The sequence below is a fragment of the Dendropsophus ebraccatus genome, chromosome 6 (assembly GCF_027789765.1).
Source record: "Dendropsophus ebraccatus isolate aDenEbr1 chromosome 6, aDenEbr1.pat, whole genome shotgun sequence".
Taxonomy (NCBI): Eukaryota; Metazoa; Chordata; class Amphibia; order Anura; family Hylidae; genus Dendropsophus; species Dendropsophus ebraccatus.
The window spans coordinates 54,534,862-54,561,098 of NC_091459.1; the positions used below are offsets into that span (position 1 = coordinate 54,534,862).

Here is a 26,237-nt window from a genome sequence, read left to right on the forward strand (position 1 = left end):
ATTTATACACACAGTGGTCCCTCAAGTTACAATATTAATTGGTTCCAGGACGACCATTGTATGTTAAAAATATTTTATCTTGAGAACAAAACTCTTTGGAAAACTGGTAATTGGTCCTAAAGCCTCAATCCAAAAATGAAAAAAAAAAAATATAAAGATTTAAAGAAAAATACAATGCTTAATAATATGGATAAAGCAAGTCCATACATATAACAGTCATAAAGAGCTACTGGAGAAAAAAAAGTAAAAACGCCCTCACCTGGTGCCCAAAGGAGCAACTGATCTTGGCACAGGTAAAGAGGTACTGTACAGATAAATAGCAGTGCACTGTGCTGTAAGGAGGCGCTGCTAGACAGCCAAACATTGCATGCACTTCAGCAATACTGGGGTTTTACCAATAAAATTGCCACTTTATTGGTTGATCATCTAATTATTTATATGTGTGCACATCCAAGCTGTCTTTAGCATTGTATTTTAAAGTGACACTGTCACCCCCTTTGTGCATTCTGACATCTCTACACAGGTGTTAAGGGTAAATTTAGCGTTTTTTATACCTTATTTCATATCAAACGTCATGGTGCTTGTTCAAGTAAAAAGTGTCCTTTTATCAACTGCAGATTGTATTAAGTGGGCGTGGCCTCACGGCACTAGCGCCACTTAGCCCCGCAATGGTAACAATGGTCCAGAAAGGAAATTGTAAGTTGAGGCATCACTGTGTGTATATATACACACACTTGTCGGAAAGTGTTAGGCCCCGTTCCCACTGAGCAAAACTAGCGGAATTCCGCGGCGGACATAATGGGAGTCTATGGGAGGCACGCACTCCTGCCCTGTCCGCGCTGAAGAATGAACATGTTCATTCTTCAGCGCGGACAAGGCAGGAGCGCGCACCTCCCATAGACTCCGCTAGTTTTGCTCAGTGGGAACGGGGCCTTATTGGTGGGGTCTGGATGCTGAGGCCCCCACTGATTGCCAAATCAATAGGGACAAAGTGCTGGGTGCTTAAAAAGTTAACTGCACATTGCTGCTCTAGATTGCTTCCAGTCGGATATATTGAAGTTTATGTGGGGTACCCATGAAGGAGGGGACGGCTCCACCACTCTATATACCTTGCACTTCCACTAGGCCATGCCAAACCCCAGGAAATCAGGCAGACAGGTTGGCCCTGGGCTTCTCAGTGGGTCCACATAGAGTTGTTGGCCTCCCCAACCCATCCATTTGATCTGCTTCTTTGGATATTTCCCAAATATACAGGAGTGCCAAATATGTATTTGAAAAGTTTTGAGCAGCACAGCTGTAGACTATGCATGCTGATGGAGTGGTACCTTGTAATAGTGTCAGGTTTCATCTTAAAAGTCAACAGGTATATAATTTATTTTATGGATAACTATATGCTGTGTGTAAAGAAATCTAATCAAATGGGTATTCCTACAGAGCCATATTCAACCAGGGTAGTACAAGCTTGCAAATAGCGGGGAAAAAAATGAAACCATACCATTTAAGGCCTACACAATCTATGGACACCAGTCTGTTTCCATTGTTACAGACTATCAGCAAACCCTTTGTAGTCTGACCCTACAGTTACCTTTACCTCTTTCCATATGACCATTATGTAACATCTGTGGTTTACCAAAAGAAGAGTTTTGTTTCCAAGAAGTGGTGACATTTTTATTTAGTTTACTTCACCGTACATTTACTAAGCAGATGACTGTGACAAATGCATTGGTAGCACATAGTGTGAAAGCGAAGATTTAGTAGTCTGAGGTTTGTTTGGCTTATTATTTATGTGCATAGATCTGGTGACTTCCCGCTTGCCGCAAGTGTTATTAATTCTTTTCTTTGTCCAGACAACTTTTTGCATATGAAATAAGATTTGTGTACTGGCCATGTACCAGCTTAATAGCTTAATATAGTTTATCATAGTCTGTGTCTATGCATGCCACTACTCTGCTGTGAATAAATGTAAGTATGCTAAATGAAGTATGGGAATACAGGTTGAAGATTGTGTAAAGCTCTGCAAACCTGTGATAAAGGAGATTATGCAGAATGTATTGCACACTGTTTATAAGGCTGATGGAATAAGCTCAGGAGGAATTTTGCAACACAGTTTTTCATACTGTAGAGGACTGTTATCACAGACATACCAACCATTACTTCTTACAAATATGGCTACAACTTGCCAAAGGTAGAGTAATCAGTATATGTGCAAGCCTTAAATGTGCCAGTCTGATGCCTGGTCTTTACACTAGGCATAATTGCATTTGAAATGCATGGGGGATTGTTACTTGTTTAGTACAAGAACCACTTGAAGAGAACAGGAAATTTGTTGTTAAAAGGCCAGATTTAGACTCTGTTCAAATCCCTCTTTGTCTTTTATTTGGAAATAGATGCCAGGTGTATTCTGGAAGCATGTCACTCTATAGCAGTGTTTCTCAACCTTTTCAAGCCAAGTACCCCCGGGCAACAAGATGCCCCAGCCGAGTACCCCCAAGAATGTAATCGATTTATAAACATTGTCTTAGGGTTGATTCACCTGTACATTTCACAGTGGAATCCACTGCCATACTCTGTACTGTTATGGCCTATGGCCCTGCACTGAGAGAATGTTGCCACTGCCTATTCTCACAGCACAATGAAAATCTGCTGTGAGAATGCAGCGCCACAGGCCATAACAGCACAGAGTATTGCAGCGGACTCCGCTACAATCTCTGTACATGTGAATCTACCCCTAATTAGGACAGGATCACACTGCAGCCATAGGCTCTGGATAAATTCTCTGTTAGCAATTGATTTACAGATAAGATCCCCCCATAACAACGTGACTGATCTGTAGGACCAAGTAATAATGCTCAAGTAATGTCATATAATAGTGCCCTCTTCTACAATAATAATGCCCCCTGTGGACCGTAATAATGCCCAACCTGTAGCTTGCTGCACTGCCTCCTGTAACCTGATATGCCCCCTGCAGCCAGATACACCACTTGCAGTTTAATCTGCCCCTTTCAGCTACAGTAGATGTGGCCCTGGAGCCAGATGCCCTGCAGCCACATATGCCTCTTTCAGCTAGGTAAGTCTCTTGCAGCCAGATATGTCCCATGGAGCTAAATATGTTCCCCTGCAGCCAGATACCTCCCCCATCATAGCCAGATACCTCCCCCATCATAGCCAGATACTTTCTCATGTACTCAAATATCTCGTTATGTAGCAAGATCCCTCCTTATAGCTTATACTTGCACCATGTAGTCAAATACCTCCCCATTTAGTCAGATACCTCCGCCATGTAGCCAGATACCTACCCCTATGTAGCCAGATACCTACCCCTATGTAGCCAGATACCTACCCCTGTGTAGCCAGATACCTACCCCTATGTAGCCAGATACCTACCCCTATGTAGCCAGATACCTACCCCTATGTAGCCAAATACTTACCCCTATGTAGCCAGGTACCTACCCCTATGTAGCCAGGTACCTACCCCTATGTAGCCAGGTACCTACCCCTATGTAGCCAGGTACCTACCCCTATGTAGCCAGATACCTACCCCTATGTAGCCAGATACCCCTATGTAGCCAGATACCTACCCCTATGTAGCCAGATACCTACCCCTATGTAGCCAGATACCTGGCTACATAGGGGTAGGTATCTGGCTACATAGGGGTAGGCATCTGGCTACATAGGGGTAGGTATCTGGCTACATAGGGGTAGGTATCTGGCTACATAGGGGTAGGTATCTGGCTACATAGGGGTAGGTATCTGGCTACATAGGGGTAGGTATCTGGCTACATAGGGGATAGGTATCTGGCTACATAGGGGGTAGGTATCTGGCTACATAGGGGTAGGTATCTGGCTACAGATACCTACCCCTATGTAGCCAGATACCTACCCCCTATGTAGCCAGTTGAGAACCACTGCTCTATAGCATACAGTGGTATATGTCGGTCATTGACAACCATTGTAAAAATGAAAAAACTGTGTGGTTTAAGGGTTTTTTTTGTACAGAAAGCCTTATTAGTTTAACCCTTTCTATTTAAACCTCTGATGGAAGCCTCTAATGTTTACCAGTGTGTAGGCTTACAGTGGCATATGTTGCTGTAAAAGGCAACACATGTGAACCTACTGTACCACCCAACCAATGCTCCAAAAGCTCAGGAGGTGTTCCTTCTGGATGTAAAAGTCCAGTTATGCAAATCTGCACCCCCCCCCCCCCAGAGTTGTCCCTTAATTTATAGTGTGAATAGGCTGTTAGGAACATGTCATTACATCTAATTTGTTTCAGATGTTAGAAGCTATCCTGTACACAAAGTTCAGTATCCCTGCAAAACGATTTCTACACTTAATGGAATCTATGCCGCAATTAATTGCTGTGGTTGTGACGCTGTGAGGTTTAACCCGTTTAGGACCGTAGATACGACCAGTGGTGAGTTCCCACTCATGGACATACAGTTACATCGGTGGTTAAAAAGGGCACAGAGGCTGTGCTCGCGCCTTCCATGGTGGGTCCTCGCTTTCAGTGATAGCTGGGCACCCGCTGCAACTGCTGGGACCCAGATCCTGCTAGTTAACCATATAAATGCTGCAGTCAATGAAATTACTGCATCTATAGGGAGAACAGATAGAGAATTCTCCCTCTGTCCATCATCCAGGCTCTGTGAATGGATCGCAAAGTCCCGATGGTAGCTATGATATACGGAGGCCTCCAGGAGACCCCCGGTGTTATAGCTACAGAAGCCGATCAGACTCTGTCCTGAATTTACCACTAACCTAAGGTACTATATGTCATGAAAAAACTCACTAGGATAAGTTATAGCATCTTAGAGCTGTAATCACATAAAGTGAGACAGTTTAGATTTGAAAAATGGGCTCTCGTCCTTAAGACCATTTTTCAACTGGTCCTGAAAGGGTTAAAGTGCTGTAAGATTAATGTTTCCTATAAAGTGGCCATTAAGTGTATATAAATTTATATACAGTGTATACACATATATAACATACCATTTAGAACGTTCTTTAGAAATTGTTACTCATATACTATTTGCTTTTCGATTGAGGAGGTAGTTTATTTTGTGTCTTGTACGTGCTATGTCTACTTGGTTCCAGGTTATTATTGCTTACATTTATTATTTTTCATTGCTGAAACATGTGGAACTACGTCATTGGAGCAGAACAATGAAAAAGAAATGGTAATAGCGGACCTGATCACCAGTAGTGTATAACAGACCCAATTGACTTTAATGCTGTCCATCAGATTTCCATCATGGTGTCCATCATTTTACTAGACAAAACACTGCAGCATGCTGTGCTGTTTTTGTCTGGTACTTTTGGTGATCCCTGTCTGGCTTTAATGAGCTAGCTGGATGAATAGACATTAAGGGGCTCATAATCATTGTATTTCTCCTATTATTTTGGCTAATTTTGAATTTTTGCACAAGACTTAAAATTTTGCTCAAGGTTTATGGAGTATTTTTTAGGAGTTTGCATCAGCTGCACCTTTTTTCATTTTTTTTACGCTGGGGTGGGGGGGTAGTATCATGTTAGCTACTTTATTAGGCAGATTTATCATGTGCATTTATTAAGTTCTTGTGCAAAAAATCATACAGCTGTAATCCACTCCTATCCTTGCATAGTTTTTTAGCCAAGCTGTTTTAGCAAAAAAAAAAAAAAAATTGCTCAAGCGCCCAAAAAGATGTTAAATGTTCCCCTAAATGTACTAGAGCAGATGCGGCGGGATAGGTTGAAGGACAGGGTATGGCCAAAAATATTAGGGTATTATATACACATGAGGTCAATAGAAGATCATATAGTGTAGCCCTAGTCGTCGCAGTTGTCGCCTCCCTAGACTAGAAGTATATTCATAGTATCCATCAAAATAATTGTCATAAAAAATAAATAACATTTACTGGCTGTAGCTGTGTCCCGCCTCTGCCACTGAAGGGCTGAATGGGCCTGCTACATCACTTCGCCATACTGGGCCACACAATAAGGACCAGAGCAGCACAGTATTTACGGGAGTCAGTGAAGTAATTGCATGTAATTTTTTATACTCGCCCTCTACCTGGGCATAGCGCATAAAGGAGTACTGGCGGGACAACCCCTTTAACTCTTACTGTATAGGCCCTATTACACCAAGCGAATATTCAAGAATATTGAAAAGTGTGTTCAATAAGGGCTTATTCCCACAATCCGTGAAATGCGAATCCAATGGATGAGGAAGCTCTGTAGTGGACTTTTTTCCCCACCCAACATCATGTATCAATATGATGCCGGGAGTGGGAAAAGTGTTTGAATCTTCGTGGCACTGTAAAGACAGAGCCACACAGCCTTTTCATTACAGTGCCGCGAAGATTCAAACAGTTTTCCCGCTCCTGGCATCATATTTATACATGATGTCAGTAGGGAAAGAGTCCACTAAAGGGGTTCCCCCTCGATAGGATGTGTGTTCAACAGAATGTGGGAAAAAGCCCTAATACTAGAAGTCTAGCCAGCAAAATAGAGGGAGCTTGAGGCCTTGATTCTGGAGGAACACATTGATGTAGTTGGTGTCACTGAGACATGGCAGGACACCTTAAGTCTGGGTTGCCAGTATTCAGGGTCTAAGGGCCCTAATACATGGGGTGATTTTCCTGTGAATTATCGTTATATTTTTTAAATTTAATCGTTTCGTGTAAATGCAGGCAATGATCAAACAACCAAAGAGAAAACCTTCATTGTTAGTTTGGTGCTGACACCAAAATCATTGTTAACCCTTTGCTAATCGTTTGCTGTAATTCCGCATTCATTCACTAATCGTTCACTAAACATTCAGTGTAATTCCACATCATTCCTTCATTTGCTGGATTCAGATGGAGAAAACGATCGCAGTACTGATCGTAACTAACCACTATCGCTCTGTGTAATATGGTTGATGATTTCAAGTTAACAATAAATGTTTGCGATCGTTAATAGTTAAAAATAGCTTTGTCTAATAGGACCAGGGTGAGCAGGAAGGCAGGAGGAGTATGTCTGTATGTTAGAAGTGATATACTGTGAAAGGGAGTGTAGGAAAATATAAGCACGAAAGTACTCTCCAGCTCGCTTGATTACTTTTAAACCTTTATTGTATAATGTTTAAAAGGCCGACGCGTTTCGGGCTCTCTTGCCCTTATTCATGGCTCTAAACAACATGGAATACGGTGTGTTAGAACATACATATCTGCATATACAACCATGTAAGTAACAAAACAGATAAAAGAAAAAACCCACATATAAAGCATTTTAAATAACATTTGGTATCATTTGAACCGATAGTCAAACAAGGTTTTCTCTTGTACATATAATAAGTTCATCATACCAGTGTATTCGGGCAGTCTTTACATACACATGTCTATAGGTATAAGGTAAACCCATGTTCAATTAGTACCTAGACATATTTCTATGAAGTAGGAACCAGATAGGCACATTCAGGACACATCATATAAGAGGGTGTTTTGTGTTTTTTTGTGTTTTTTTGTTTGTTTGTTTTTTTTTTTCTTTTTTCCTATCCTAGCATTTTCATTCCAGTTTTCTTTTCATCCCAGTACTTTTTTCAATTCATACGTGACATTGCATGTTTTAATATTAACATTACTAATTTCATGTATTTGTTCTTGTGCATGTCATTCACATTTCTGTATGTATATATGCTTTATATGTGGGTTTTTTCTTTTATCTGTTTTGTTACTTACATGGTTGTATATGCAGATATGTATGTTCTAACACACCGTATTCCATGTTGTTTAGAGCCATGAATAAAGGCAAGAGAGCCCGAAACGCGTCGGCCTTTTAAACATTATACAATAAAGGTTTAAAAGTAATCAAGCGAGCTGGAGAGTACTTTCGTGCTTATACCTTGTTGGATGCCCTTGGGTCCGGGGGTTTTTTCTCGCGTGCTCGTGGAGAGGCATACAGCCATAATAAGAACACCACATTCCATCTAAAGGGACTTTTTTGTTGTGAGTGCTGACCACTCTTCGTTTTTTGCATGCACTAATTAGGAAAATATAGACTTGTTGGGAGGGCAAAAAAATTTTATTTAAAAAAGGGCAATTTCCCTGGGTTAACTTCAGGACATTGACTGGGAGCAGCTGCTGTCAAATACTGGTACAGATGATAAATTGGAAATCTTTAAATCAACACCACATAACTACACTGCCAAATCTATTCCTGCAGGTGACAAATATAAACAATTAAAATCAAATCCCACATGGTTTAAAACTAATATCAGAAGGGCTATAAATGACAAAAAAGGCATTAACAAATACAAATTGGAGGGGTCATCTGTAGCCTTCAAAAATGACAGAGTTCAATAAAATCTGCAAAAAGTTTACCAATTATGTAACTTTAAAATAAAAACATAGAAATATAAAAGTTCTTTTTTTTTCTTCCCCTTCAATTTTGAAAAGTACAATATAGACCAATATGATAACAATTGCCGCATACAGAGAGGTAGGCAAATGTCAGGAAATTAACAAAAGTTGTTTCAAAGGACAACTCCTTAATTAACACACATTACAAACTTGTATAACTTTGTCATATGTGTTTATTGGCTGGAGCGCATAAGGTGGCTTCCAGCTTGCTCACTACTGATTGGCTGAGCAAGCAAGCTGCAATCCAGCCAATGAAAAGGCTGCCGGTGCACATCTCTCCAGTAGTCTTTTCTCGCCCATTCGTTACAGTGGAAGATGCTGACTGGATCTAACGCAGATCCAGTCATTGCTGTCATGACAGGTATCTTTCCCCAGCGGTCATACTGTAAGTTTACAAAAAGACAAAAAATATCAGTTAACATTTACTTAGTGGTGTTGTCAGCCAGCTTACATTTCTGCAAAAATGTATTTTTCCACGTTAATATGAATCACTTGTACAAGTATTTTCCTGCTGAACTATGTCATGTATTCATGAAAATTCAGGCTTTCAAGTCACTAGAATAGAGATATTGTCTAAATATGTATTAGGTAATATGCAATGTTTTACATTATAAATGCAGTTTTTAATTTTAGTTACCATTGTTCATATGTTAACATAATAAATATCCCAGCGTCTCCTCCACACGTGCTTGCTATTCTAACTCACAGTTCTTTCATCTGCATCTGTTTTAGTACTCAGAGTAAATGACACGTTGTTTGTAATAAATCAATTTGTGACACTGTCACTGCATGTTCATGTTCAGTGTCACGTTCTCATAGCTTGTACCGTCATGGTGCGTTTGGTGCCATACTACTGTACACTTGTAGTCTGCACTGATCTTGCTCTGGTTGTAATAACGCTCTTGTAGCATCACAGAGGTAAGCCTCTGGGCACTTCTTTAGTTTTTTTATGGTTTGTATAAATGGGCTAAAGCTATTTATGATATATTTCGGAGGATTATACCTGATGTTCAAGGTGCCATGTGAGCAAAAAATCAGACAAACAGCAGCAGGAAAAAATTACACCAAAGAAGAGGTTACATCACACAAACATCCCTGGTCTAAGCAGTAACCTCCAGATAATGATGACTAGAGATGAGTGCAACTTGAGCATGCTCAAGACTGATAGTTTGGCCTAGATTGTATCCATGTTTTCCCAGACTCCCTAAGGCTGCATCCATCCTCCTTAGCCACCAGTATTTATATACCACACAATCAGACTCAAGTATGCGCGAGTTGCGCTCATCTTTAATTATGACTAGGGTAAGGGTAGAGGGCATTACATTCAGGAGGTAGCACTGTGGTACATAGCAGCAACAGGTATTTACATAAGGGTCACCTGTGCAGTCCATTATAATTGGTAAAAGATATATGGGAAGACTTGATTTACATTTAAGGCACAACATAGATCCTCTGGAAGAAGCAGACAGGCCCAGATTGAATGCACACAGTTTCTCTGCTTTGCATAGTTTTAGCCAAGCCTCATCCCTGCTTCCTGTGATCTTACCACCAGCTCAGAGTGAAATGCAAAGGCATAAGCAGTGCATTGGGGCACTAAATATACCACTTGAGGGATGATATTAAAATCAAGACCAAAAGCATCCATAAGGCATATATTAACTATATATATTTGTTGGGATTTTTTTTATTTTTTATATATCATGACAGCTACACTATTAGAAGACCATCCAATATTACATCAGAAATAGTCTTCTGTGGTGGTGGTGGTGGGGTTCTCAAAGCAAATTGTCTCTATGCATAATGTATTGTCTTCTCAAAGAAGTGGCCATTTACAGAGGTTTCACTTTAAGTTTGAAATCATCACATTGGCTGTCAGATTGAATAAAATTGTTTCATATGACAGGGTTCCATTAAACATAAATTTTCATATGTTGCTGGTTGAATGGTTCTATGGTTGGAAATTAACAAACAGACTATTCTTCCGCACTCCCTGGTGTGCACCTACAGCAAATTCAGGTCCCTGTCAAGTTGATCCCTCCTCCATTTGCGAGATGGACTCATCTGGGGTGACAGTCCGCTCAGCCAATGATTGGCCGAGACTGCGTAGCGACACATTCAGTGATTAAATGAGCAGGCTGTCACCCTCAGATGAGGCCGTCTCGGAAGTGGAGGTGGGATTGTCAAGACCAAGACATGCTGTGGGAGGGCACCAGGGAATACCAGGATATGATTTTTTTCACCATGGGTGGCTATATTTGAAGAGTTATGTTTGAGTGAAATAATCCTTTAATCAGGATTTCTTTTGCTGCATGTTGGGAATCGGAAGTTGGCTAGATAAAATATTTAGATCAAGCCAAAAAAAACAAAAACGTAAGCTATTTGTGGACAACTCAACACTGTCACTTTTACTCTGAATGAAGAGATATTGGGATTAAACCACCTGTGAAAGGAATGGGATAAGTACTGTAAACAGTAACTAATCATGAGAATGGAGTAACAGATTTCCATAGAACAATCATGTTCTATGAATTTGGCTTACGTTAACAAGATACTTAACAAAGTAAATAATTCTGATGACAATGTGCTTCCGTGCCGGTTTACCTCATAGCAGCATGGACTCACTAAGCAAATGTTCCTCTCAGACTTTTGTTTGCTCAACCTGGTTTGATTCTAGCGTTCTCACTGAAGGGAGTTTGTGAGTCACACATGAAATTACTGTTTCTTTGGAAAAGGCGGTAGGACTCTAATGCTAGACTTTATAGTGGTTTAAGGAGAGCATGTAATAAGACTGCACAGTACAATTTTCTCGAACTCTTATACAAATGACAAAAGATAACTAACAGGACTAGATAAGCAATTTAGCAACAACACACCTGGCCCATTCACAGCATCATTTCTTTTGTAGGGTCAGTTGGCTCATCTCTAAAGCATTTATTTAAGGCAATAGACTATTCATACGTATCTCCTGGCTTATAATTAATTGTAATCAAAAGATGGTAAATCATTGGACTGTGGTACCTTGGAGTTGCCTGGAAACCCTCTGTGTCTTTCAGACGAGTGGGGGAAAATGCAGCAACAAGTATTCAGCTCAGAAAACTAGGTGTCTATTTCAAGTTGCACTGTAAAAAATATCTAGCTGAAAGAGTATATGGTCCGTAATTTTTTTTAAATTTTATTAACAACTTCATGACCAAAGGTCGTTAATGCCTGCATGTCCAGGTCACACTAAAACAGTGCTCTCCTTGCCTTTTAAGAGCCATAACGCTTTTATTTTTTACCCGTAGGTGAAAAAATAAGAGTTACGGCTCTTAGAAGGCTGGTTGGGGGCCATGATCTATATTTTTTTTGTTGGCATCATATCAGTGTAAGTTTAGGGACCAGAAGACCTGCACGCGGTACATGACGCAATATGGTTTGATCAAGTTACATACCAACATTCTGGCGTTGGTTTTTAAAGGAGACCTGTCATCCCCCGTTCCGGGGTGAAGGCCGCCCGACCCCAAACCCCCCCCAGAGGCATGAGTGTGAGCCATGGATGTAAGGTGCAGCCATTTCTTTTTCTCTAGGTTTGCATCATATCAGTGTAAGTTGCACTTTTTGATGGCTTTTTATAATTTTTTTCCCCCTCATATATATAATAAAAATGATCAATTCTAGTATTTTTTTACTTTTTCAGTGTAAGAATATTATATCAATCAGATAATTCCACATGCTACAATATGTTTCTTTTTTTTCCTACATATTTTTATTTGTAAAATGGGAAAGGGAGGAAATTAAACTTTTATTACACACTTTTTAAGTACCCCTACGGACTAGCATTGATGAGTACTATTCTCTGCCTGAGGGCTGACTCTATGAGAAAATTGCTGATCCGACAGGACAGAGGTAAGTAATAGTCCTCCGTCTGTCGGGGAAGGTGATCGGGACTCTCACAGTCATGCTCCTGGGGTCCCGGTTAGTCAGTGACAGGTACTTTTTCACTGACACCTTTAAACACAGCCACTCCTGTCGCTGGCACTTAAATGCCCCGATTGAACGGGCAGCGGCGCAATCCTTACCTTCTTTGAATCTTCATAGAGCCTGTGGATCTAATGGCGTACTGGTACATCATGGGTTCTTAAGAGGTTAAGAAGCTCCTACTACTTTGCACTTTTTTCCTGTATTTATTACACCTGTGTAAACATGTTACCTGTATATATAAAAAAAAAAAACTCTCCAATCACACTCCAACCTCTCCACTATGGCCAAGACCAAAGAGCTGTCTAAGGACACCATGGACAAAATTGTAGACCTGTACAAGGCTAGGATGGGCAAAAGGCTGGGACAGTAGATGAGCAGCTTTGTGAGAAATCCACAACTGTTTGTGCAATTATTAGAAAATAGAAGAAACACAAGGTGACTATCAATCTTCCTTGCTCTGGGTCTCCATGCAAGATCTCGCTTCATGGGATAAGGATGATTCTAAAAAAGGTCAGCAATCATCCCAGAACTACACAGGAGAACCTGGTCAATGACCTGAAGAGAGCTGGGACACATCACCCCATCGATCAAAAGGGGACGCTAGCACACAGTGCTAACCAGGTGTTGTGCCACCTCCTTTAAAAATAAGCACAGTGGCGTAGCTACCATGGAGAACGACCACATGACTGCTATGGGGCAGAGCATGGCCTGCCTCCATAGTGCTACAACATTTACAGTCCCTTTCTCTGTGGTACAACCGTAGCCGCAGGGGGACAGCGTCTCAAAGCAGCATAGAGCAGCCTGCACTTGCAGGGGGCTTAGAGTGGCCTATCACAGTCTGTCAAAGCGTAGAGCCTGCACACACAGAGCAGATCACAACATCCCCTAGGAACAGAGCAGCCAGCACACACACCTGCCCCAGCCACCTTGCACCACCAGATACATACACACACACACACGATTCTGCTACATATGCGCAGTCCTGCTGTGCTATATACACCAACAGCTTTATTTCATGTTTACACACATTTACACACAGCTCTGCTACATATACACAATTTTGCTTAAAGGGGTAGTGCGGCAGTAAACATTTATTTACAAAATAACACACATTACAAAGCTATACAACTTTTTAATGTGTGCTTTGTATGTGAATGGCCCCCTTCCCCGTGTTCCCCCCCACCCATGCTAGATCCGGAAGTGTTGGTGCATTATACTTACCACATTCGTGTCGACCCCTGTCCGCCATCTTGTGACAATGACGTGGCATGAGGGACGGATGGAGCGGTTCAGCCGGCCTCCCGAAGACTACGTCATTGTCACAAGTTGGCGGATGGGGGTCGACACGAATGCGGTAAGTATAATGCACCAACACTTCCAGGTCTAGCGTGGGTGGGGGGAAACACTGGGAAGGGGGCCATTCACATACATAACACACATTACAAAGTTGTATAGCTTTGTAATGTGTGTTATTTTGTGAATAAATGTTTAGCGCGGCACTACTCCTTTAATATGCATACACACACATCTACTAATAAACACACAGCTCTACTACATACTGTATATATAATTACACTGCTCTGCTACATATATACACATACACAGTCCGGCTACATACACAGCTTTGTTGTATACACACATACTGTACAAACAGCTCTGCTACATAAACACTCATACACAAAGTTCTCCTACAAAAACAGACTGCTCTTCTACATGCAGATGTAGCCATAGGTTTCTTCGATGCATTACCTCGACACAGTCAGCATTGCGATTCCATATCCCACAGCATTGGGATTAACACATCAAAGATGTGTTTTTTCAGCCATTCTAACTATGTAAGATCAAGATGATGCTGGCTACATATGTACACATACAAAAACACAAAGGAATGCAACAGCTCACTGCAATGGCAAGATACAGACCCAACAGAGATATGAAAATCGCTAAAGGGTAGCTTCACACGTAACGACTCGCAGGGTTAATAACGCTGCAAGTCGGCTAGGTCCTGGCAGATCATTTTCACTACATACAGCGGTCTGAACGACCGCCGCGTGTATGTAATTCTGCCGGCCGCTTAACCCCTTCAGCTGCCGCCTGGCTCCTGCTCCGCTCCCGCTCTGTATACATTACCTGTCCTCGCTGCACAGGGTCCCGGCATACTGCTCTCCCGCCCGGCCAATCAGTGTGTTGCCCTGCCGCAGCCACTGATCCCGCACGTGCGGGAGAGCAGTACGCCGGGACCCGTGCAGCAAGGAGAGGTAATGTATACAGAGCTGGAGTCGGGCGGCAGCTGAAGGGGTTAAGGGGCTGGCAGAATTACATACACGCAGCGGTCGTTCAGACCGCTGCGTGTATGTAGTGAAAGTGATCTGCCAGGACCTAGCCGAGTCTGTACGTGTGAAGCTACCTAAAAGCAGCCCCCCAGCTGCTAAAAAATCTCCATAAAAGTAATGAGGCTCTTGGTTACCATTTGCAAATAAAAAATCTCCAGTCTTTCAGTACTTATGAACTGCTGCATGTTCTGCAGGAAGTGGTGTATTCTTTCCAGTATGACACGGTGCTCTCTGCAGCCACCTCGGTCCATGTCAGGAACTGTCCAGAACAGTAGTAAATCCCCATAGAAAACTTTTCCTGCTCTCCAGAGTGGAAATAATACACCACTTCCTGCAGGACATACAGCAGCTGATAAGTACTGGAACAGGGGAGGTTTCTCAATAAAAGTAGATTACAATAACTACAAAACAGTATATGCTTAAAGAGTCACTGTCGTATTTTTTGGGGGGCAGAAATCAATAGTCCAGGTGATTTTAAGAAACTTTGTAATTGGGTTTATTAGCCAAATATGCCATTATCTGCAATTAAAAATCCTTTTCCCAGGTCCCCCCTTCCTCCTCTTTTCCATCCACTGAAAAAAATCTGGAAATTGTGACTTGTTGCATCGGACATACCCAGTCTGGTCTATAGAGAGGGGAGGGGGGAGGAGGAAGGAGGGAGTTAGCCGACAGCAGAAAGCTGAGAACAAAGGAATTACAGGCACAGAGCTGGGTGACAGCTGTATTCAGAGGTCAGAGAGGTCAGTGGTGACTGTCAGAGAGGATAACGGGTGAGGTATTTGTAGATTAACTCTTTGTTGTCCTGTTTTGGTGTTTTATTTAGCTCTCTCCATAGGAGAACAATGAAGACAGGGGGGAGAGCTTCAAACTGCTTTTTCATGATAAAAATGCCTTTTTTGGCTAATAAACCCAATTACAAAGTTTCTTAAAATCGCCTGCCTATTGATTTCTGCAAAAAAAGTGACACTTTAATGAAACAACAATTATTTAGGTAACACCTTCACCATTATATACAATTTTGTACAAATATAAATCTCTAGAGGTCTGCTAGTTGTGGAAATTCATGCACCATGTTGTGTCGTTCTTTCCCTATGTCCAAACTGTCCAGTACAGTCAGAAACCCTTGTCTGTCTATCAGCTGTAACCAGATCCATGAACAGTATCTGTATCAAGCCTACACCGTGATGGCATTGCCAACCAAATAACTATGTCCAGTTTGGGTGTATAGGTACAAGAGTCAGTCACATGAATCACGTGTTATGTAACACCTCGCCCAACGTGTTTCAGTCACTAGTATCCGTGACCTCATCAGGGACGCCGAGGCATTAGCTTATTAGTGACAGTGTATATACAGTTAGATACAGTACACATATAGAAATAAAGAGACTGTTGATAATTTCAGAGGACAGCAATTGTTGTGGCTACTCACTGTCCTGGTGTCAAGAACGACCAGAGGGATGGTCCTAATAAGCAGTGGCTAAAGTAGACGCTATGAGGAATAAATACGTGGGTGTCAGTGCTGCTAAACCGATCCCACCGTAAAACCCCAAAGATAGGTTTATATACTTAGTCTCCCTCAGTGCTCATGATTCTAAGTGCACAGTAATCCTAGGGATGTCCGTCCAAAGGAAAATGATATTCAAAGGTAAGTTCCCCCTTAGTGCGTTCATTTAGTACATATAGTGTAAGAAGTAGACTGAAGAAACTTACAGAGCTGTCTTGAGAAGATGGAGAACTGTCCTCCCGTGGTGCAGGAGCGCCGGCGGCCGTGCACTCTGATAAAGGCCACACGGGCACGGCGCGTCTGGCGTCACCAGGCCTTTTGGGAGTGCGCCCCTCGGGGAGTGGTCGCTTTCTGTTAGTAAACAGAACAGAAGTAAATTACAAATCTCTGGCACCAGTTGATTTGAAAGAATTTTTTCTTGGGAGACCTACCCCTTTAACAAAAATAAAAATGTGTGTGAATTATAAACATACAGTTTTGCTTTCTCTACAGGCTATGGGACTTTTCTAAACCATCACCACTACTTGAAAGTGTGGAGCATCATACAGAGTTTACTTGTGGCCTTGACTTCAGTGTTCTTAATCCAGGACAGGTATGTATACATTTTTTTCCTAATGGTCTCTTTATATGTACATTATTGAAAAATGGTGGCTGAATAGGGTAATGTAATGGATAATTACAGAATAGGTATATAGTAATTAAAACAACTTAAAAAGGAAAAGTCCGGCCACTGGGATTTTTTTCAAACTGCAGGGCATGGGGGGAACATAATAAACTACACCAACTCACCTCTCCCTGTGCCTCTCCAGCACTGGATCGCCGGGCTCCGAAATATCCAGCAGAGTCGACGTCGCACCCTGGCTGATGGAAAGCCCGCTCAGCCAGTCAGTGACAGGGACGAGATGCCGCTCCAGTCAGTGATTGGCTGAGCAGGCTTTTTCCTCCAGGTTGTGACAACACTACAATTCGGGGGGAAATGCCTTCTGGCGGAGATCCTGCAGCCAGTCAAGCGGCGCATCGTGGGCACAGTAAGCAATGGTTGAGTGTTATTTTCTCCCCTGCCAGCTTAGAGATTATGCTAATGGATGGACTTCTCCTTTAATTATCATTAACCCCTAGGTACCCTGATAGGGTAACTATCATCTTGCTGCATTGGCAGGATAAGCATTCAGTCTTCCCGGCAAGTGTGTAACTGGCTGCTAAAGCATACGGTATATGGAATTGGAAGAATCCCTGTAGACTCGCATAGAATAGAAAAAAAAAGTCCTTATATGACCACCCTGTACATGGAGAAATTAAAGCACAGAGGAAAAAATAAAACACAAAAAGGATTTTTTTAAATGTATAGACAACTTAATGAATTGTGTTGATGTTAATATGAGCTGTACAGTTGAACATATATTTTGTTCAGTATCACTTGTAAATGTATTGTTTAGCTCACTTCTTGTGAATCATTCATGTGCTGTGCTGAACAGTAACCTCTTTTCCACAATGAAAAAATGGGTTTAACCTCGCACATCTGGGGTGCCCGCATGTTAGCACAACACCACGTACATGTACATCAATGAGTTAAACTGTCTGCATGGCGACAGTTTAACTTTGAATGATGTTAGCAAGTAGTGACAGGTCCTGGCAACTAGCCAGGAACTTATCACCACTCCCCTCTACTGGAGATTGCTACTATTGGTCCAATCACAGATCAATTACAGTGAGAATGACAAGAAGGGACACTCTTTTTGTTCTGATCTCCTCTGTTGTCTTTGCGAGGAAGTCAAAACTTAATAGTCACCCCTGACCCCTTTGGCTTTATTTAATAGTCTTCCCAGTTCCCTGTTGCTTTAACTAATAGTCATATCCTGACCCCTGTTGCTTTACCTAATAGTCGCCCAGGTTCACTCGTGCTGTAACTAATAGTCATCCCTGTTCCCTGTTGCTGTGTCTGATAATCTGTTTTCTCCCCTGTTACTGTGCCTAGAACCACCCCTTCCCCCTTTACTGTACCTATAGTCACCCCTGTTATTGTACCTAATTGTTGCCACTATTAGTGTGTGGCCATCTCTCCTGTTACTGTACATCATCATCGTTCCTGTTACTGTATGTGATTGTCGCTTCTGTTTCTGTAAGCAATATTCGCTTCTGTTAATGTACCTGATTGTCGCTGCTGTTACTGTACAAGAAATTTTAAGAATTTTCTGCTAAACTTCTAAGACCTATATAATTCTAAAAAGTAAAAGAACCCTCACCAAATAATGCCGACATACAGTAGACATATGTGTTGGGTCACTATCTTTGTTACACGCAGAGATTTTCAAACCTCAAAAAAATGCAAATTCAACTTTTTAATGAGATTTTACAGTTTTTCACAAAAAAAGGGGTAACATATCAACCAAAATTTGCTACTAACATGAAGCACATTTTATCATGAGAAAACAATATCAGAAGGCTGAGTTCCCACTGCTTTTTGGAAGTTCGTTTAACTTATGTTTTTAAATGGTTACTTTTAATGTACACAAAAATGTGGTCAACAGTGTTTTTGTGTACACTTAAAAAAAAGAAAAAAAAAACATCCGTTCTGATCCGTTTTTTTTTTTTATAATGAAAGTCAATGGAAAAACAGATTCAAACAGATTACACACAATTGCATCCATTTTGAATCCCTTTTTTCCATAAACTGTATATGTTAAACAGTGTGAACCCAGTCTAACTTAATATAAGTAATAGGTTTAAGTTCCACTAGATTATCTGCACATAATATGAGGCTGGTGAGATTTTAAAAATAGAGCTTGGGCAAAAGTGGCTACGGAGTTAAAATTCACAGTTGGAGTTTTAGAGGCAGGCAGGTTTTCTTGCAGCTTGAAATCCTTGCATGTTTCTTTAACTTACCACACAGCTTGACCACCAAGCCATGTAGCCAGGAACTGTAAACAATATATTACAAATGTACTGTAGATTGTTAGACTGTTCGGTACAATGCTGAAATCAGACTTTATATTTAATGCTGGATCTGTAGTGTAATATGGACATTGATATGCATAGACAGATTTTCCTGTAAATACACTATGTTAGAGGTTATATTTCACCCATGTTTTTACAGATTAAAACCAAATACTAATAAATATACATTTTTTTTATGTTTTTGTTTTTGGATGGTAGATTTTCTGTATATGATTATGGGAATGGCCATCTTGCTTGAACTGCTGTTAACAGAATTTATAGAGGTGTTTTACAGCAGCCAACACAGTCTATAGCCGTACAATGGTGATGGTTATTGGCTTCTGTGGTAGAGGTTTGAAGGCATTAGTTAAGCTTGGACTGTCAACTATTGTCAATAATCCAACAGTATCCGTAGATAAATTAAGTCCAAGGTTTATTTACATAATTTGGTACAAAGTTGCAACGTTTAGACCCAATGGGTCTTTGTCAAGCAAGATGATGCTGGACAAAGACCCATTGGGTCGAGATGTTGCCTGGACCGTGTTCCTTGGTGCTTTGGTGCTGTTGGAACTTGCTTGTATTTGGCATCAACTATTGTCAGTGATGTCTGATGTTTATTTTATCAAAAGGGAAAGCGTTGTTAGTATTACTAATAGAGATGAGCGCAACTCGAGCATGCTAAGGTCTACCCGAACGTGCGGTATTTGATTAGCTGTAGAAGTTGGATGCAGCCCTAGGGAGTCCTGGGAAACATGGATATGCACTATGGATGATTTTTCTTCGAATAAGGGACAAGATTGCTAACATTAATGTCTGGACCACAAATAATCCCTTAACGTGTAAATGAGTTCTTATATTAATGTGTAGCATGTGTCTACAATTTTTAAGACTATGAATGATAATACCAGTTTGTTCCCCTAGCAAACTGTTGTTGAGAACTTCTATTATCATGATGTAATTCATGGACTCATTATATACAAAAGAAACCTTTAAAAGCAGATTTATAGAGCATATGTATCCCTTAAGCATTATTTGTATCTATAGAGTCAATCATCTATTGCACACCTATAGAGAATTATTCTGTAAATTTAGAGCAAAGTAAGCAAAACAGACTAATTCAATCTAACATTTGTTTATGTGACTCGAGCCTTGTGAATCACACTCACTCTATATTATGCCAACATTTTTTTTATCATGCAAATTCCTTCCTTTTAGTCAGCCAATGCGTGGATTATGTATTGAGAGGCAGTGTCTGAATCGGAAAGTGCTGAAAGTGTTTAAATGCTTGCCGTTTTGTGAATGTAGACTTTAAAAGGAGTGCTACTGTATATAAATCAAATTTGGTGGGAACAATGGAGGCTGTCTGTCCACATTTATTCTCAGTCACCCTTCACTCATTCTTCAAAACATTCTCTCGACAAAGTAAAACATATACATAGGTGAATGCATCAATCTATTAATATAAAAATTCAGGAGGAGAAGAAACCTCTTTCATTCTTATCACACTGAATTTGTACTACAGAGTGAACTGGAACATTTCCTTGGACGTTTTCATAAAGGAAAACGAATGTACACACATCTATATATGTGGAGAAACGTGCTCCTGACTTTTGATATCTGTACAATATTTTCTCCCTTTCCATAATTTTTATTGAAATGTCAGACGACTAGCCTATTGGTGTTAGCAAAGAAAATTTTCTTTTATTCTATATTCAAGGAGGAAGAAATTGCTGGACCACATAATGGAAAGGCTTTTCCCTTGAGAAGTACAATCTCTTGCCGGCTACCAATTAAGATAGTTTACACATCACTGAAATGAAAGTACCCAGAGTAATAGTGGGCAACAATGTTCTTCTAGAAAGTATGCACAGAGTGAAAAACTTTCATAAAACCCAATAGTAAAAGAAACAGAGGGAGAGTGCCAATGTGTAGGATGATACCAGGAGATGGAACAAGGTAAAGAACCGACCACACTGACCTCAAGATGAACACCCTAAAATACATATATAGAGTAATTGTAGCTTTAACCTGGGTCCATCCCCAGAGGATATGGTTCTGTCTGTAGTGGAAATCACATCAAACTTGTACAGTGATGCTGCCTCACCAGCGCAGTTTAAGGATAAAAACTCCAGTATTTCTGAGCATTTCAGAGAGAAGTCTACTGATACATACATGCACAGTGTTATACTCTCAAGTCCCACTCCTCACTGTGCTCCTGTCCACTCCTCTGCTGTGTTCTGTGCTGGTACTGGGGCTGCTCGTCCTTGTCTTCCGGCGTCGTCTTCTTCCCTCTGGTCTCTGCTCCAGTGACAACTGTGGCCACTAGGGCCACTGTGCATGTGGCCATCTGCTTAGAATTTATAGAGTTAGCATGTCTTCAACTGCTACTGCCATTTGCTAATCCAGAGCCACCTGCATCTTTTTAAACTAGGTCCACCTGCCATTTATTTGCCTGTGCATTGTTGGATTCTAGCATTCCAAGTGAAGGTGTCTTTCCGCAGTTCCTGCTGTATTCCTGTGAATCCTGACCCTTGCCTGTTCTTACGCTTTCTGCCTGACCCTCTTCTGTTCTCCCTGTCTCTCCTATCACTTACCTGTTGCTGACTCTGATTGCCTGACCTGCCTCTGAAGCTGCCTGCCCTGACCCCTCACCTATTTGACTGCAATACTTGTCTCATCCTTCATTGTTCTCCAGTGCCTTTCCCCGACTCTGCCAGGTTCTTGGGAAAGAGTTCCCGCTCACACTGGCACTACACTTGTAGAATTATCTGGTGTCCTCTAGCAGCAGAAGTCCAGCTTCTGCATCCTAAAGAGGTATAAAGGGTGAAAACCTAGAGGGCATTTAGACTCTTGCTCCCTTGTGCGGCCCAAAGCCAAACTGATTGAGTAGCACAGCGGGTTCACACTCACTCTTTGTTACATACAGTAACTCATCTCTCATTCGGATTGAATGGTTTGTCAGGTTAGTGCATAACGGTACCCTAAGACATAATTCTGAAGAAGAGTTTGTTCTAAACCCAAGTCGTGTTGTTATTGAGTATGTATATGTATCTACCTGTATCTGAGTATCTACCTCAAATACTCAGAGCTGCTGCAGTTCCTTCCTTAAAGGTCCTGTTTCTATTAGAGTGGCATCATTCGAGGCATATACAAGTTTGCTGGAACGTTCATGTAATGCACATACGTGGTGCTGAGTGTAAGAGCCGGTATATAAATAATAACTAAAGTTAGCCATGTTAACTAATAATCTCCATTAAGTTCAGTTAGATATGACTGCACTTTATGAATGAAGCCTCTGCCACATAATATGTGAAATAGCCAATAATCTAGGGGCCACAGACACCCTGTTCCCAGTGTTAAAAAAGTAGGGGCCTTTTTTTGTTTCCTATAACTTTATTCTTTGCTATTGCTGACATCCTAACATGTTGTAAAGGAACCCAAGGCCTGGATGGAATACAGGGACAGACTGTGTAAGCTCTACCACTTGGCCCCTAAGTCTGTCCCTGCCTGCTTCTCAGCCCCACAGTAGGCGGTCGTCAACAACTGGGTGATGGTCCCCAGGCTGGGTAAGTAAACTAGAGCAAGACAGAAAAACACAGTAAAGAAGAATGACGCAGATGAAACCGAAGATGGCAAAACAGTATAAAACAGCTGGCAAAAATGGAGGTCAGAAATCCAAGTAAATCCAAAACAAAATTAACCCCAGAGACTATTGCAAGCAAGTATGTTTGTCATTGGTCCATATCCAAAAAATGTCGGTGTTGTTGAGAACCAAATCTTATTAAAGGGAAAATATTAATCTAACCTGCTAATGGCCCCATATTGCCAAGGAGGCACCAAAGATGAAGTTATGTCTCTTACCTTCATCCTCTTCACCGTTCTGTACACTTAGTCGGTACTCCTTGATCAGGAGCACTGCCCTGCCCACCTAGCTCCGATCCGGCCTGCTTCATTGATAATCATTAGAAAGGGTAGGCCATCTGGGTGTGGATCAGCACTATGGGGGCTGGGCAGTGCTCCTAACTACGCCCCAGGAATCCAAACTGTCTCACTGGACCGCGGAGTAAATGACTAAGGATGAAGGCAAGTGACATACCTTTATCCTTGACACCTTCTGCGCAACAGAGAAGCTATCAGCAGGTTAGATACATCTAACCTGTTGAGAGTTCCCCTTTAAACATCATCATATATAACAGCATATAATAACTATTAGAGTTGGTTAGTGTAGTATAGTTATTATAGTATAGTGTATTATTATTGAAGGTATGAATTTAAATATGGGGGTTGTCCATTTTTTTTTTTTGGTGGGCCATTATTTGCTCAGACCTCATATTATACCTGTTATCATTAGTGTCTATGTATGGAGTACTAAGATAGAGCAGATCCATTATGTGAAGTCAGGGAGGATGTAGATTGATGATTCCCAGGTTGCCTCTATGACAGTTCCACACAGTGCTTGTCAGAAAAGAGATTGGAAATAAATTGATGTATGTATCTACTGATGACAAGCTTACTACAATGTAAAATTGTTTGTGATTGTATACCAGACCAGTATCTAGTGTGATATACCAGTAGCAGTACATAGGGAATGACCATTGTTGCAAACACAAGTATAATATTAAATACATATGTTAAAATATACAATAAATGTCAGCATTAGTAACAGAAAGCTCTTCCCTATTCTTATTATCTTAACCCCTAAATACCTATTCTTTAGGTCATTAAAGTGAACCGATGGTTTTAAAAGATTTTTTTAAAAACCTACCTGAATTTGTTATTAAAGGGGTACTACAGTAGGGATATGTTTTTTTCAAATGAACTGGGGTCAGAAAGTTATATAGATCTGTAACTTACTTTTTAGATTTTCAATTAGAAGTCATTTCCAAATCTATATAACTTTCTGACACCAGTTGTTTTAGGGGAAGAAAAAAAAAACCTTTAACTTTTGGTGACAAGGAGATTTTAGTGCTCTGACAGCTGTTATTAAGCCCCAGAGTCCCCTCCATGGTGCACACCTATTTCTCATTGTTTCCATTTCAGGGGACTGGACCAGAGCTATTTACCTGTAATAAACAAAGTATTTTAAAGGAATCCTGATGTGTGGAAGGATAACAACATATGCATGCAAATTGCTCTGAGGCAAAAAGAAAAAAAATAACTTTATTCCCTATATTAAAAATATTAAAGTATTTCACTGAAAAAAATTACAGTTCTTTGAACCGATCTATTTTTAATACATATATATAATACAAGCCCTATATGACCATCAATGATAGTAGACACACATATGCATGGATAAACACAACACTAGAGGGGAGTAGTTATAATCTGTATTTGAATATAAATGTGTTAGTCACTCAAATACTACTGCCTTATTTCTTCGCTTTGGATTGTTATTTACGGCATCCAGTAGAATATATACGTCACTGCTAGGGGATCAATAGTGAGTGTCCTCAGTGATGAGTTGTACATGGTGGGGGGAGCTGGAGGTTAGAGCCTAGGTGGTGGTGTCATTTTAAAGGTGTACTTTGGAGAAAGAATCAACTGGTGTCAGAAAGTTATACAAATGTGTAAATTATTTCTGTTAAAACATTTCCAGTCTTCCAGTACCTATCAGCTGCTGTAGGTCCTGCAGGAAGTGTTGTATTCTTTCCAGTATGACACATTGCTCTCTGCTGCCACCTGTGTCCATGACAGGAACTGTCCAGAGCAACAACAAATCCCTCTAGAAAACCTCTCCTGTTCTGCACAGTTCTTTACATGGACAGAGGTGGCAGCAGAGAGCACGGTGTCATACTGGAAAGAATATAGTAAAGAAATCTGGAGCACTCTTTAGTAGTACTACTAAAGAGTGCTCCGGATTTTCTTTAGTATATGACTTTGGGTTGCTACTCTTCCGTGTGAAGCACCTCCAAAACCAGAGACCTGTCGTGTACCCCTATCTTCTCTCATTCATACTGGAAAGAATACACCACTTACTGCAGGACATACAGCAGCTGATAAGTAATGGAATACCGGAGATTTTTTAATAGAAATAAAAAAAATCTGTATATCTTTCTGACATCAGTTAATTTAAAAGCAGTTTTTATTTTCGGAAATACCCCTTTAACTTTTTAACCATCGAATCCTTGTATAAACTGTAATAGGAGCCATTTAAAGGAAATTGTTTTTCAATCGAAATGTAGAGAAATGACTACAAAAATGACCACCATGACAGAATAAATAAGTCATAATATATGGCTAATGTATCCACATGCACGCTACAGGCACCAGTAATTCGTATGCCTGATTTGGGGCGATTTTGAAGCTCAAAAAAATAAAAAATAAATAAATAATAAAAAGATTATTGTGACAAACCATAGATTTATTTAAAGGGGAAATAAAGTTTTGAATGCATTAGTGGCCATATAGAACACATATATTAGAATCAAATTTTTTTGAATAATTTTTATTTTTTTCAGAGTGGTCGTCAAATGCTTTATAATTTTAAGTGTAGTGAATGAAGTTCTATGTTTTATTAGGTTGTTGGGAAGTGGGTAATTTTTTTCCTCAGGGCAATTTGTATGCATAGTATTGCAGTATTACACACACACACACACAACAATTATTTACACAGTATATTACTGTAGATGGCATGTGGAGGGGAGAATATACTTTTTGCTGGTTTTGCAAGGTGCTATGTGAGAAATTAAGATATAGCAGAAGCAATTTACATTGGCCTACTATTATTGCTTCTAAGAAACTAAGGGGGGAGGGGGTGGATTACATTGCAGCACTTTGGACATACAGCCATAGATACACTGCTGTTCATACTATAGATAGCTGCCGAAGCTTTATAGGTGATGAAAGGGAAGCCCTGGTTTACCTTTTAGTAACAGTCTGGGTCATCTTCAGTATGCAGATAGGCTCACACGTTGCAAGCGTGCAGCCCAGGCCCGCCCCATTTCTTGCCCATAGCTAAACTCTGCCCCCCACATCCTGTAAAATTTGTCTTGCTCTGTTACTAGACCCAACAGGTAGTGGAGAGCAGACTGCAAACATTTTTCTGTTCTCCTTGTTCTTAGGTTCCTAAAGTTGCTTTCTTGGCTTGTTATTCAGACTTCTCTAGTTTGTGTTTTGGCTTATCTATGC

The 26,237-nt window shown here is 40.7% G+C and overlaps 1 protein-coding gene across 2 annotated transcripts in view; it reads left to right on the forward strand.

The window, feature by feature from the left end:
* PEX7 (peroxisomal biogenesis factor 7) overlaps nucleotides 1-26,237 on the forward strand; it is a 155,690-nt gene that overhangs the window by 112,070 nt on the left and 17,383 nt on the right. Inside the window, exon 9 of one of the 2 annotated variants that reach the window (XM_069973729.1) lies at nucleotides 16,665-16,764. The exons of the other annotated variant lie outside the window; for it this stretch is intronic. Coding sequence (XP_069829830.1) covers nucleotides 16,665-16,764 — 100 coding nt within the window. The remainder of the gene's footprint in view (nucleotides 1-16,664; nucleotides 16,765-26,237) is intronic. 2 annotated transcript variants of the gene reach the window in all.